A 13,120-nucleotide genomic window follows, 5' to 3' on the forward strand; every position below is an offset into this window, starting at 1 on the left:
GTTAGCAAGGCAGCTTCCATGTTTCTCTCAGGAAAGGTTTCCTTTAAACCATGATTAAGACAAACCAAGACAGCTGTCCGATTTGAAGAGTTTCATAACGTCCCAGGCAGTGTGAGAGGTTTAGGGACTGTACATGTTGTTGAAGAGATGTTCTGTGCATCCATACAAATGAATAAACACGATCACATCACTGGGCCGGTTCACAAAACACATAGCAAAAAAAAGGAAAAAATAACTGTGCACCACAGCCCGATAACTACTCTCTCCTACAATCCAGAGTTTACAGCTGGAATGACTGCCCAATATAGAAACCTCAACCATAGCCCATATATTTAAAGCAATTCTAGTTATGAACCAACTGCTTTCAGAAAGTGATTGGTCAGGAAAGAAAGACATGAGCTGCCACTGCAGACTTGTTTTTAAAAGTGTAAGAATTAATGTGGAGTACACACTATATCGGGCAACCGATCATCCGATTTCTTTCGTCATTTCACAGCAAATCAGAACCGATGAACAAAAAGGCATACGAAAATTCTCGTACAACAAAAGGCTTTTTTGTTGTTTATCGTTTCTGATCATACGCAGTATTTTTCAGATTTTTCTTGTAAGAAAATGGTACACAGCTACAGTAACCTCTACCTTGTTTGATAACTGATTCTTTTTAACACATGGTGCTTTGGGAAAATAAATATCAGTTTGTAGAGGCATCCTTAGAGGATTTTGGAAAACATTTTAAGAGTCATTGTGCAAATATCATTGTATTCAATTACCCTGTACAAAGATTACACAAGCCAAGCTAAAAAATAGAATGTTATTTTACTGGCATTTCTTTACCAAGTAACAGACAAGACATAACAAGGTCAGGGACAAACAGAATATAAACAATGACATTGTAAGATTTGGTCACGAGGTGTTGGAAAGTAACAGTCGATAGTAATAGAATAAAAAAACAAAACAAAACAAAAAACAAAAAAAAAAAAAAACACACATACACGAGAAAAAACTAGCAGGTGTGCTGATCAACAGTTTAGTATAGCCCTCCAGCCATTGGTGATAATTGGACAAGTCAAAGGGTGCATACGCATTAGGATCTGCGCGTCGAGCGTGGTGGTGGATAGCCTCGGATGTGCTGCCAGGGTACAGGCAGCTAGGCTGAACGTCCCCGGCTCCCCCTACCCCTGTCGGGTTCTTAAAGTGGTTTTAGGAGTGTAGCCACAGTGGAATCCTTATGCTGTATCTAGCTTCACACAATGTGAGTTTGACTATTGTAGTGTTTTTAGCTTTACCATATTAAAGCCGAGTTACACTAGGGCTAGAATATACAGGGGCAGATTCCAAGCTACATCTGTTTACATCCTTTGACAGGAGACTTCGTGTACACATCACTGAACACGGTGGAAGACACCTGGTGTATCTGATGATACAATAACACTTGTCACATCTCATTCATGTTTCCACATTGCAGTGCTGTATATTCATTCTGCTACAATGACACATGCCACTATCTCTGTATTTCTGAACATAATACACAATATCAATGTACATGATTTATACAGACAGGCACAGTGGTTTGCACTTTCACACACAACTTGCACAAAGTATTTGGGACTATGGAGCAGCAGCTATGAAGAGGAGGCAAACTCGGTAGCTGCTGTACAGTAACTAAGGTGCATGGAGTCCTATCTCAACTGATAGCCCTGCCCCTCATATAATGAAATAGTCTTTTTGCTAACCTAAGACCACATAGCTAAGACACAGCATTGCATCTATGGCATTCACAGGTGAAGAAATCTGTGCAGAGTATCCATCCATAACTCAACAACTGGACTGCGTATTCTGGCATTGAATCTATAAGCATGTCTTATATCCTTAATTATAAGAAAGCCTGCTGACGGCTCTCCATTCAGTAACTGTTAATCACTTAGAAGGTACTCCATTCAGTAACAATTATGCAGTGGGTGCTCCATTCAATAACTGAAAAGCATGTAGCTAGTGTTCTGTTCAGTCATTGGAAAGCCAGTAGCTGGTGCTCCATTCGATAATTGGAAAGGATCGAGAGGAGGCTCTGTTTATTAGCTGATAATTATGCAGTGGGTGCATCATTCTGTAACTGAAAAGCATGTATATGGTGTTCTGTTCAGTAATGGAAAAGACCGAAAGTTGGTGCTCCATTCACTTACTAGAAAGCTGACAGACTTCATTCAGTGACTATACAGCCTGTAGATGGTGCAGGCTGAAATTAAGAATACCAAAAGCTGTAAAGATTTCAGTGATGAAAACATCCAGTGCTGGGATGAGCATAGGCAAGTAAGGCGACAGTGCTTTATGTTCCAAATCACATTTCACGGGTTGAAGGAATAAATGTATTTGAAGGAATTAAAAAAAAACACATTTAAAACCTCTTCCAAAGAATGCATTGCTTCAAGATAGCATTTTGTTTCCAAAAGCATACAAAGACTGTATTTATCAAACATTTAAAAATAGGCATTTTAGAAAGTAGCTTATACATGTTCATAAAAAACAGGCCTATTTCTACTGGGCAAAGACATTTACATATAGTAGTCCAGTGTTTCATTACAGACTGGGGAGACCAGATGAGAAAATAGAAAAATCCTTCATGTTTTAATAAATAAAACTGTACAGAATATCATATCAGCATTTACTGTATACTGAAAACCTGATTAAAAACTGGAACCAAGTTTCAGGGTTTAAAAAAGACCCCATAGGTACTAAGTTCTGACAAGAAAAGGACTACATGGGGCTGTAGAGATGTAATGGCAAATCTCAGCTTGGGACCTGGTGGGAGATCGGATGACCACGCAATGGCAGCTTTGACAAACAGGCCAGGTAATTGAATATACCATTATTTGAGGTCATTACATCATGATATGCAGCATTAAATCACACGATTCCATGATTCCACTGAGCTCCAGCTCTTGTATGGTCTCTGTGTACTCTGAACAATCTGCACCCTTCTCCTTGCAGAAAACACAACCCTGTAATAAAACAAAACATAAGTTATTTCTTATGGTAAGAACTATACAATATAACAGGCTCTGTACAAGCACTGCTGGGAACAGGGGAAAGAAAACATATTGAAAATATACTTAAAAAAAAAAAACACAAACTCTGGATAAACTCTTGACACATGTTGTCAGCTTAATGCAGAATGGGGCGCATCAATTTTATTATACAGTCTTCCTACGAATATCCCATGAAATTAGAACGTCACATTTCCTCTTTGAATGGTTTCTACTCATGTCAAACCACTGTTCTTTGGGCCACGTGTGCCCCTCTCACTCATTGTTGTGACCCTCCACTAGTTTAAAATGTATCTCCAGTTTTGCTGAGTAAAACAAAATTCCATCCAGAAGCTTTTTTCTTGTTTTTTTAACGAAAACTAGTTTTGTGTCACAATGCCCTTTTTAAAACAGATTTCAGAATAGGAAGGCTGTGCTACATTATAATTGTCTAAGCAACATCAAAGTTAATATGTAAGAATCTGCAGTGACTACAACCCTATAAAAGGACAGACCATAGAGAATATAAACTGGGGATTCCTAAAAATATGGCTCTGTATCCTGAGCAGCGAGTCAAACATACAAGCAGGAAACAGGATTTGGAGGGGGCATTCTGTACACCAACATCAAGTTTTAGGGCCCAATGCACCTTGCCGACAGGCATGCACTGCGCTGTCAAATGGTACATGCACCATCACTAGTGTGTTTTACTGTGTTAGGTAGCTCATTCAAATGAAAGGACTGCCTTAACATAATACAGTTTAACATGCATACACTAACCCACAGCAATAATATGCATGAGCACTTTAAAAATTAGAAATACTACAGACTGAAACAAAGCAGTCATTTTTATTAATGGTAAATTATCAAATAGCTGTGTAGCACATATGTATGTTGTACTATTTTATCCCCAAAAGGAAGTGTTCTTTTAAATTAAATGATGCCAATGACTGGTCCATAAATGATCAAGGTTAAAAAGCGATAGTAAACCCGCTGACACTTTTTTTTTTTTTATATACACCTGTAAGGTAAAAGGCACCGCATACTAGCTCATTATAAAATACTTACCTTAGAACTAGGCATCGGTATCTTACCTGGTCCACACCGAGGTTGCTGACATGTTGCCTCGGCGTGTCTTCCGGGTATCACGGCTCCAGCGCTGTGAGTGGCTGGAGCCGCGATGTCGTCACTCGTGCACGCTGGAGACTTCTTTCCGGCAAGGTCCGGCATCTGCCGGGCTTTCAGCCGAGAATCCCCTGTGCGCATGAGCCACTGCAGCCAGCGGCTCATTGCAAGGGGAATATCTCCTAAACCGTACAGGTTTAGGAGATATTTTTTTTTTTACCCACAGGTAAGCCTTATTATAGGCTTACCTGTAGGTAAAAGTTAAAATTTTGACTATACAACCGCTTTAAGCTTCCTTAAATTTGCAAGTGCATAATTTTTTATACATATTTACGTATACCCATCTGAAAACCATGACATTGTGGAGTTAGTACTGCTCTTCCAGAAAGCAAAGCAAGGGAATTTAACAAATGTAATAGATGAACTGTAAAGTGAAACTTTATGAAAAAAACAAAACATGGGACAACAAGCAGGATTTTGAATGCATAAGTGATATGCTAGATCTCTTCTGCATTAAAGTTCCTTACCTGCCTGTCCACCCCTGTACAGGGAGCTGTACAAATTCAGCTCACTGTAAAACTTCAGCAATGCTGAGTTCACTGAACTCCCACACATGCACATGAGTAACAATCATCTCAGCTTGGCCATGACAGCAGCTGGCAATCAATGCCCCAAGATATCGGTGGCTGGCAGGTTGCACTGGAACTGAGCATCACTGGAACAAAGGTGAGTATAGTTCTCCTTTAACCGCTTATCATTTTTAACTTTACAGCTTTTTATTTCAACTGCAGCTCCTTCAAGGGCCACTCAGAATGCATATATTGCAGTTTTTGACACCAAAAGCTAGATATTCAGGTTGATTTACTAAAGGAATGAAGAATTTTCACTCAGATTGAAGATTCACTTGAATTATCCAAAAACGTGAACAGCAAGTTCTTGTTTTTTTATTCTGTACATTATTAGATGTTTAAAGTGAACACAGCAAAACTTCACTCCTTTAAACAACCCGACTGTCTCTGGGGACTGGCAGTGCGATCTGTACACTTGAGTACCACAGTTATGCAACATGCAATTACAAGGCAATAACCAGGAACACTTTTGCTGCGAGCAGCAGTGAGACTATAAGATGGGGCTCTTTAACCACTTGACCTCCGGAAGGTTTATCCCTTCATGACCAGGCCATTTTTCGCAATACAGCACTGCATTACTTTAACTGACAATAGCGCAGGCATGCAACGCTGTACCCGAATAAAATGTTTGTCCTTTTTTACCCACAAATAGAGCTTTCTTTCAGTGGTATATGAGCACCACTTAGTTTTTATTTTCTGCGCTACAAACGCATATCATTTTTTATAAATAATTCTTAAATAATCTTTATTTATAATTTTAGGCGAAAAAATATTCTGCTACATGTTTTTGGTTAAAAAAACCCCAATAAGCGTACACTGATTGGTTTATGTGAATATATAGTGTCTACAAAACTATGGGATACATTTATGGAATTTTTTTATAAACTAGTAATGGCGCTGATCAGCGACTTATAGCAGGACTGTGATATTGCAGTCAGTGTACTAATGACACTGGCTGGGAAGGGGTTATACATCTAGTGTGATCAAAGGGTTAACTGTTTGCCTAGCCAGTGTTAATGTGCACTATGCTAGGTGCTTTTACCAAGGGAAGAGATTAATTTTGTTCGCTTTGCGGGAACACAAAACTATTCCTTCCCTCGTTAGGCAGATCTCAGTTCTTTGTGTATTACCGACGATCAGCGGGTGCCGGCGGACATCCAATGCTCGGCACCCGCAGACCGGCTTCTGCTGTGAATAATCACAGCAAAAATGGGGCGCCTCCTGCAGGCGGAAAAGCAGAATCATGTATATATACGCGATTCTGCACAGGAGAGCCGGCCTGTAGCAATAACACTGTTATGGGACGGTCTTAAAGTGGTTAAGCTTTTTTTTTTTTTTTTTTTTTTTTTTAAAGAGGATTTTTTGTAATCAATCATAAGCATACTGGACAAAAAAAAAAGTTAATTTAGCAATTTTTCTCTAACATTTGCACATCAGGGGTAGCTGGATATGAAAAGAGGAAAGGACAATTTATGTTATCTTTTTGTCTTGGTAGCCAATCACAGCATCTATCCCTGCAAACTACCAAATCTTGTACAAGGCTGCAGTGGGTAAATTATAAGACTGCTTTTTGCATGGTTAGCATATTAACTGGAAACCATGCTATTTCTTGATCAAATCTGCTACATATACTATTATCTTAAGATCATAAACATTCTCATCTTAAACAGTTTATAATTTAACCACTTGAGCACCAGCCCAAAATACATTTCAATGAATTTTAATGCACCAAAACACAATATAATACCCAATTGTTTGGTACAATATAAAAGATGATGTTACGCCGAGCAGATAGATACCAAACATGTAACACTTTAAAGCTGCATTTGCCCATGGAACACTGCCAAACTACAGGTACCTAAACATTTCCATACAGCGAGGGGGAAAAAAATATTTGATCCCCTGCTGACTTTTTTCCATTTGCCCACTGACAAAGAAATGATCAGCTATAATTTTAATGGTAGGTTTATTTTAACAGTGAAAGACAGAACAACAAACATCTAGTTATACACATTTCAAAAAAGTTATGAACTGATTTGCAGGTCAATAAATGAAATAAGCATTTCATCCCCTTTCAGCAAGATTTCTGGCTCCCAGGTGTCTTCTATACGGGTAACAAGCGGAGATTAGGAGCACTCTTAAAGGGAGTGCCCCTAATCTCAGCTTGTTACGTGTATAAAAGACACCAGTCCACAGAAGCAATCAGATTACAATCTCTCCACCATGACCAAGACCCAAGAACTGTCCAAGGATGTCAGGGACAAGATTGTAAACCTATACAAGGCTGGAATGGGCAACTAGACCATCGCCAAGCAGGTGAGAGGTTGACAACAGTTGGTGCGATAATTCACAAATGGAAGAAACACAAAATAACTGTCAATCTCCCTCGGTCTGGAGCTCAATGCAAGATCTCGCCTCGTGGAGTTTCAATGATCATGAGAACGGTGAGGAATCAGCCCAGAACTACACGGAGAATCTGGTCAATGATCTCAAGGCAGTTGGGGACCATAGTCACCAAGAAAACTGGTAACACACTATGCCAGTGATGGTGAACCTCAGCACCCCAGATGTTTTGGAACTACATTTCCCATGATGCTCTGGCACTCTGCAGTGTAGTGGAGCATCATGGGAAATGTAGTTCCAAAACATCTGGGGTGCCGAGGTTCACCATCACTGCACTATGCCGTGAAGGACTGAAATCCTGCAGTACTCGCAAGGTCCCCCTGCTCAAGAAAGCACATGTACAGGCCCGTTTGAAGTTTACTAATGAAAATCTGAATGATTTAGAGGTGACCTGGGTGAAAGTGTTGTGGTCAGATAAGACTAAAATCAAGCTCTTTGGGATCAACTCAACGTGTTTGGAGGAGGAGGAATTCTGCCTATGACCCAAAGAACGATGGCCGAGGTCATGTACCGTCAAATCTTGGGCGAAAACCTCCTTCCCTCAGCCAGGGCATTGAAAATGGGAGGCGTATGGGTATTCCAGCATGACAACAACCCAAAACACACGGCCAAGGCAACAAAGGAGTGGCTCAAGAAGAAGCACTTAATGCCAGTCTCCAGACCTTAATTCCATGGAAAATATATGGAGGGAGCTAAAGGTTCACGTTACCAAACGTCAGCCTCGAAACCCTAATGACTTAGAGTGTCTACAAAGAGGAGAGGGACAAAATTTAGTTGTGCAAACCTGGTGACCAACTAAAAGAAACGTCTAACCTCTGATTGCCAACAAGGGTTTTGCCACCAGGTACTAAGTCATGTTTTGCAAAGGGGTCAAATACTTAATTGACTCATTAAAATGCAAATCAATTCAGAACATTTTTGAAATGCGTTTTTCTGGGGGTTCTTTTTGTTATTCTGTCTCACTTTTAAAATAAACCTACCATTAAAATTATAGACTGATCATGTGTCAGTGGGCAAACGTACAAAATCAACAGGGGATCAAATACTTTTTTCCCTCACTGTAGGTGATGATTTAAAAGCCTTTACAGGTTACCAGTTTAGAGTTACAGAGGAGTTCTGGTGCTATAATTAAATACCTTGCTCTGACCTTCACGATGATACCCAATCTGTGTGGCGTGATTGCGGTTTACTTGTGTGCAGGAACTACGTGCGTGTTCGCATTTGCGCACAAGCATGGGGGAACAGGGGCGCTTAAAAACACATTACATTGTAGCTTTATTGTTTTTTTCTCTTATCGCTATCAGAAGGAATGAACATCATCCCTTGTGATAGCATGGTCCGTGACAAGTCCTGTTTATGAAGAGATCAGGGGACCCCAGATCTGTCCTCTGTCCTCCAAAACCAAGATCAGATGCATGTTCAAGTCAGCAACTGCTTGTTTACATGAAAACCTGAAAGTGACTAAATCCTCATTGCTTCCCGTTTCGGACATCACACAGCAGGATGAACATCATCATTTGCTCTTAGTGTGTCCCAGGAACCAGATGCCACCGGTCACATCCTTACAAGGCTCCCTGATCGCAAGGGAGAGCCCGGTAAAGTCAGCGTCGGGAGAGGGTAGGACCCTTTTCTGCCACCTATAAAAGTAACCCAGCGGCTTCTTAGCCGATAGGATTACTTTTACTTTGAAGGGAATCGGCGGCCCTAAAAGATTATATCTTGATCCTTGTTGCAGCAATGACCGAGATATGCCCATTCAATACAGCAACGTACTGGTAAATTGCTGGTCAGCACATGGTTAAAAAACTCTTAACATTCTCATAAACAACGTTAAGGTATACTAGGACTGAAATTCAAATGTAAGCATAAGTATGTGCTCCCTCTGGTATCTAGGTGTTCTGCTTCCCTCCCACAATCAAAATAGTAAACTGTTAATTTCCCATACACTGATCGTAGTTTGGAAGGTTTCGCAGGGACCAGCAAAATTTCTATTAGGGTGTGGCCATCCCAGCCCGATTGACCTCTGTCAAAAGGAGCATTTTTGAAAATGTTTTATTGGATGCAGCTGATCAGTGTATTCTGGCAGTGCCAAGTGCCGCTGTCAGAATACAATATTTTGGTGGGGGATTTATGTGGATGGAGGAATTTTTTTTTGTTGTTTAGCCCACTGGCTAAGTGAAAAAGAACAACAGTGTACGGCAAGCTTAAGACTGTAATCTTGTACAGGGCAGAGACTGATGAACATGTCTCTATGACTATGTCAATGTTCTATAAATAGAGAAAATAAAACGAACACAACAGATGGGTCTTAACGGTAACAAAGTTTATACTTAAACTACAGAAAGTAGTTGCAAACACCTTATCCAGATTCTCAGAACTAGCTGACCCCCGAGACCCCCCCCCCCCCCCCCCCCCAACAGTAGAGTACTAATCATAAAGGAGATAATCCCACCATGTTCTGTTTACAAGACCATCATCACCTGTCAAGCCCATGTGTGAGTGCACACAAATACCTCCAACTGGCTTCCTAGATAAACACTAGTTTCTCAGGTCAGGCTAAACATGTACCAAAATGTAAGATGTCCCAGACAGACCCAGCTATTTCCAGGTCAGACTTATCCTGTAGCCAATTATAGCTTCTGCCGAAGACAAGCCGATTAGCGAATTAACTAGCAGAACTTGGTTTACATTACAACTGTGGTCCAGAATCTGACTAAAAGCTGCCTCTCTTAAGTGTGAGTGTAAAAAGCCTGGCAATGCTCAGATCATTATTATAGTGGGGTGCAAATATGATATTCTCTTAGGCACTGCATGTTATTTCAACAACAGAAAATATTACAACGTATGTAGTTTACACAGTTGTGCCTAAACACAGCTCAAGATCTGTAAAATGTAAAGTAAACCGACATGAATAGTGAGGCCAGGGCATATTACAGACCGTATTCTACTTTGTTTACAATGTGAATGTATGCAGTCAATAAATTAAGATACTTGTTGATGCTTATAGTAAACTGGGCGCAATTAAAAAGTACATTTCAAGGCAGGGTTTCTCAGTTCCAGTCCTCAAGGCGCAACAACAGGTCATGTTTTCAGGATTTCCCTCAGATGGCTGTGGTAATTACTAAGGCAGTGAAACTGATCAAATCACCTGTGCAAAATAATGGAAGGCCTGAAAACATTACTTATTGGTGAGCCTTGAGGACTGGAATTGAGAAACACTGCTCTAAGGCCTCATTCGCATCATCTAAAAGGCCATACTGTGGTAAGTATACCTGCAGCCGGGATCCCAGATGTTCCGATCGGTGGCAGCTATTAGAGTGTACAACTTAAGAGAATTATGGCCATGACCCTTTTAGCCATGCTTCTCATGTGGGTCAGAGAAGTGCACTACTTGTGCTCTCATGTGAGCCAGAATCAGGTTAAAGCCCGCTGCTGACTGATGTCACAGACCCGCTCCACACTCTGGATGGATCCTGACAATTTCTGAATCCACCCAGATGCCTTACAGGCAGCTGGCTCAGCCTCTAGCCACAAAAAGCGTGAGCCACTGGCTCCTGTCCCGTCCCCTCTCCTGCCCAGTGCTCCAGTAAGCTCTGGAATAACAAAGCAGAGAACTGGTGACTGATAATCGCCACTGTCGGTGAAGACCGAGAACTGGGTAATCATCAGTCACTCAGTCCTCTGGCTAAGAGCCAGCAGTGGACAGCTTGCACTGGATAGATAGATGCTGCAGTAGGGAGGTATATATGTAGATTTGTTTTTTTATAATCCTGCACATCACCTTTAATGACAGGCTTAAAGGAGCTGGAGGGGTTTGCGGCTGTGAGCATGTATCTGCACACCCAGCAGTTACCTGTGGTTAGGGACAGTAGTCTGTCCTTATCTTTATCCAAGGGAAGACATCTGTCTCTAATCGCAAGTGACTGCCGATCTTTGGGTGTGGGCTCAACAGGGGAAGAAGTGGGTGAAAAATATTAGAAGAATACCTTTTGATATCAAAGATGTCTCTTGCAGGTTGACAATGGCTTAGCAACTCTCATTACTCTTAGGCTGCATTCACATTTCAGCATTTTGAACCATGGGAATTTGCTGCGAATCTGCCCGCGATTTGAAAGCGCTGATGTGCGAATGACAAAATCGCGGGACTCGCATGTGAGATGCCATTCATTTGTTTAATACTATGGCAAACAGAATTTATGGGATTATGGTTATTTATACATCCACAACAATAGCAGGCTAACCTGGAGAACATGAGGGGTCCCCAGTAAACACATTTGCAGAAGCCCAAAATGATCATAAATAGTTACTATCACCTCTACTGCCCAAGGAAATCCTCCCCTCTGTATCCATGGATGGATCTCCCCCAATTCCTTGCACTGATCTTCTGTAAAGCGTGGCTGAAGTTTCTGCATAGATTTCAGCTTTTTCCTATCCTCTCGCAAGACTGAATCAACGTCACTAAAAAAAAAAAACAAAAACAAAGCACACCAAGTTAGCATATACATACAAAAAGCCTGCTGGCCTGACTTGCCACAGGCAACCTCACCACGCTATACGAAAATTCAAGTTAGACTTACCGGTAACTTGTTTTCCTTGAGTCTTTTAGGACAGCACTTGAGAGAGTGACTCCTCCTCTTGCAAACAGGAAACACCTCTTCCACCAAACTTTAAAAAGGAGGCTCCTTTCCACACATTGTCAGTAGTAGTAGTAGAGTACCTCCGGCCCCAAACTGGAACACATAATCGAGATATGATTAGTCACAGTATATATATATATATAAACAATAGGGCGGGATGCTGCTGTCCTGAAAGACTCAAGGAAAACAAGTTACCGGTAAGTCTAACTTGAATTTTCCCATATCGTCTTTCAGGACAGCACTTGAGAGGATAATAGAGACTTACCCCCCTAGGGAGGGACCACAGCCTGCAGAACCTTTCTGCCAAAAGCCTGATCCCCTGCTGATAGGAGATCCAGTCTGTAATGACGGACAAACGTTAAGTAGCTTGACCACGTAGCCGCCTTACAAATCTGATCTGGGGTGGCACCAGCTCTTTCTGCCCATGTAGTGGCCTGGGCTCTCGTTGAATGAGCCCTAATTCCCAGCAGGGAAGATAAACCCATTTGAGAATAGGCTACAGAAATAGCTGTCTTAAGCCATCTAGCCAATGATGCTTTCAATGCTTGTTGGCCTTTTTTTGTTTCCAGAAAAAAGAACAAATAATGAATCTGAAACTCTAAACCCTCCTGTTACTTCCAAATAATGTAATAGGATACGTCTTACGTCTAAATTGTGAAACTGCTCTTCCTTTGCACCCGAAGGGTTAGCACAAAAGGTTGGTAGAGTAACCTCCTGAGACCTGTTACTAAAGCTTGCAATTTTTGGCAAAAACCCTGTATCTACTTTAAGGACAACTCTATCAGGAAAAACGGACAAAAAAGGCTCTTTTACTGATAGGGCGTGCAGTTCACTAATCCTTCTTGCTGAAGTAAGTGCGACCAGAAAAATAGTCTTCAAAGTTAAATTCTTTAGGGATATGGCCTGTAAAGGCTCAAATGGTTCTTTTGCCAGAGATTGCAGAACCACCGAGAGATCCCAATTTGGGAAATGCCTCACCGGGACCGGTCTAGACCTGGAAAGTGCTTTGAAAAATCTCATGATCAGAGTTTCTGAAGATAAGGATCTCTCCAGATAAACTCCCAAGGCGGCCACCTGCACCTAAAGAGTGCTGAGCGCCAGATTCTTGTCTGCACCTTTTTGCAAAAACTCCAGCACTGAAACTAGATCTTTAACCTCCCTATGTTCAGAATGACAGAAAGAAACATAGACTTTCCATACTTTGGCGTAAATATCCCTGGTTACCTTTTTCCTACTGGAAAGCAACGTAGAAGTTAAACGTTCTGAAAAGCCTTTGCTTCTCATTAACTGCTCCTCAGATACCAGG

At 41.2% G+C, this 13,120-nt stretch overlaps 1 protein-coding gene across 2 annotated transcripts in view; it reads right to left on the reverse strand.

Annotated features, from left to right (window-relative positions):
• Window positions 1-797: 797 nt before the first annotated feature.
• Window positions 798-13,120, reverse strand: part of PER2 (period circadian regulator 2) — a 132,141-nt gene continuing 119,818 nt past the window's right edge. For both annotated transcript variants that reach the window (XM_073625862.1, XM_073625861.1), the window contains exons 22-23: window positions 11,491-11,635; window positions 798-2,996 (exon numbers count right to left, since the gene is read on the reverse strand). In XM_073625862.1, coding sequence (XP_073481963.1) covers window positions 2,877-2,996; window positions 11,491-11,635 — 265 coding nt within the window. In that variant the 3' untranslated portion in view covers window positions 798-2,876. The remainder of the gene's footprint in view (window positions 2,997-11,490; window positions 11,636-13,120) is intronic.

The sequence above is a fragment of the Aquarana catesbeiana genome, linkage group LG04, assembly GCF_042186555.1.
Source record: "Aquarana catesbeiana isolate 2022-GZ linkage group LG04, ASM4218655v1, whole genome shotgun sequence".
NCBI classification, from domain to species: domain Eukaryota; kingdom Metazoa; phylum Chordata; class Amphibia; order Anura; family Ranidae; genus Aquarana; species Aquarana catesbeiana.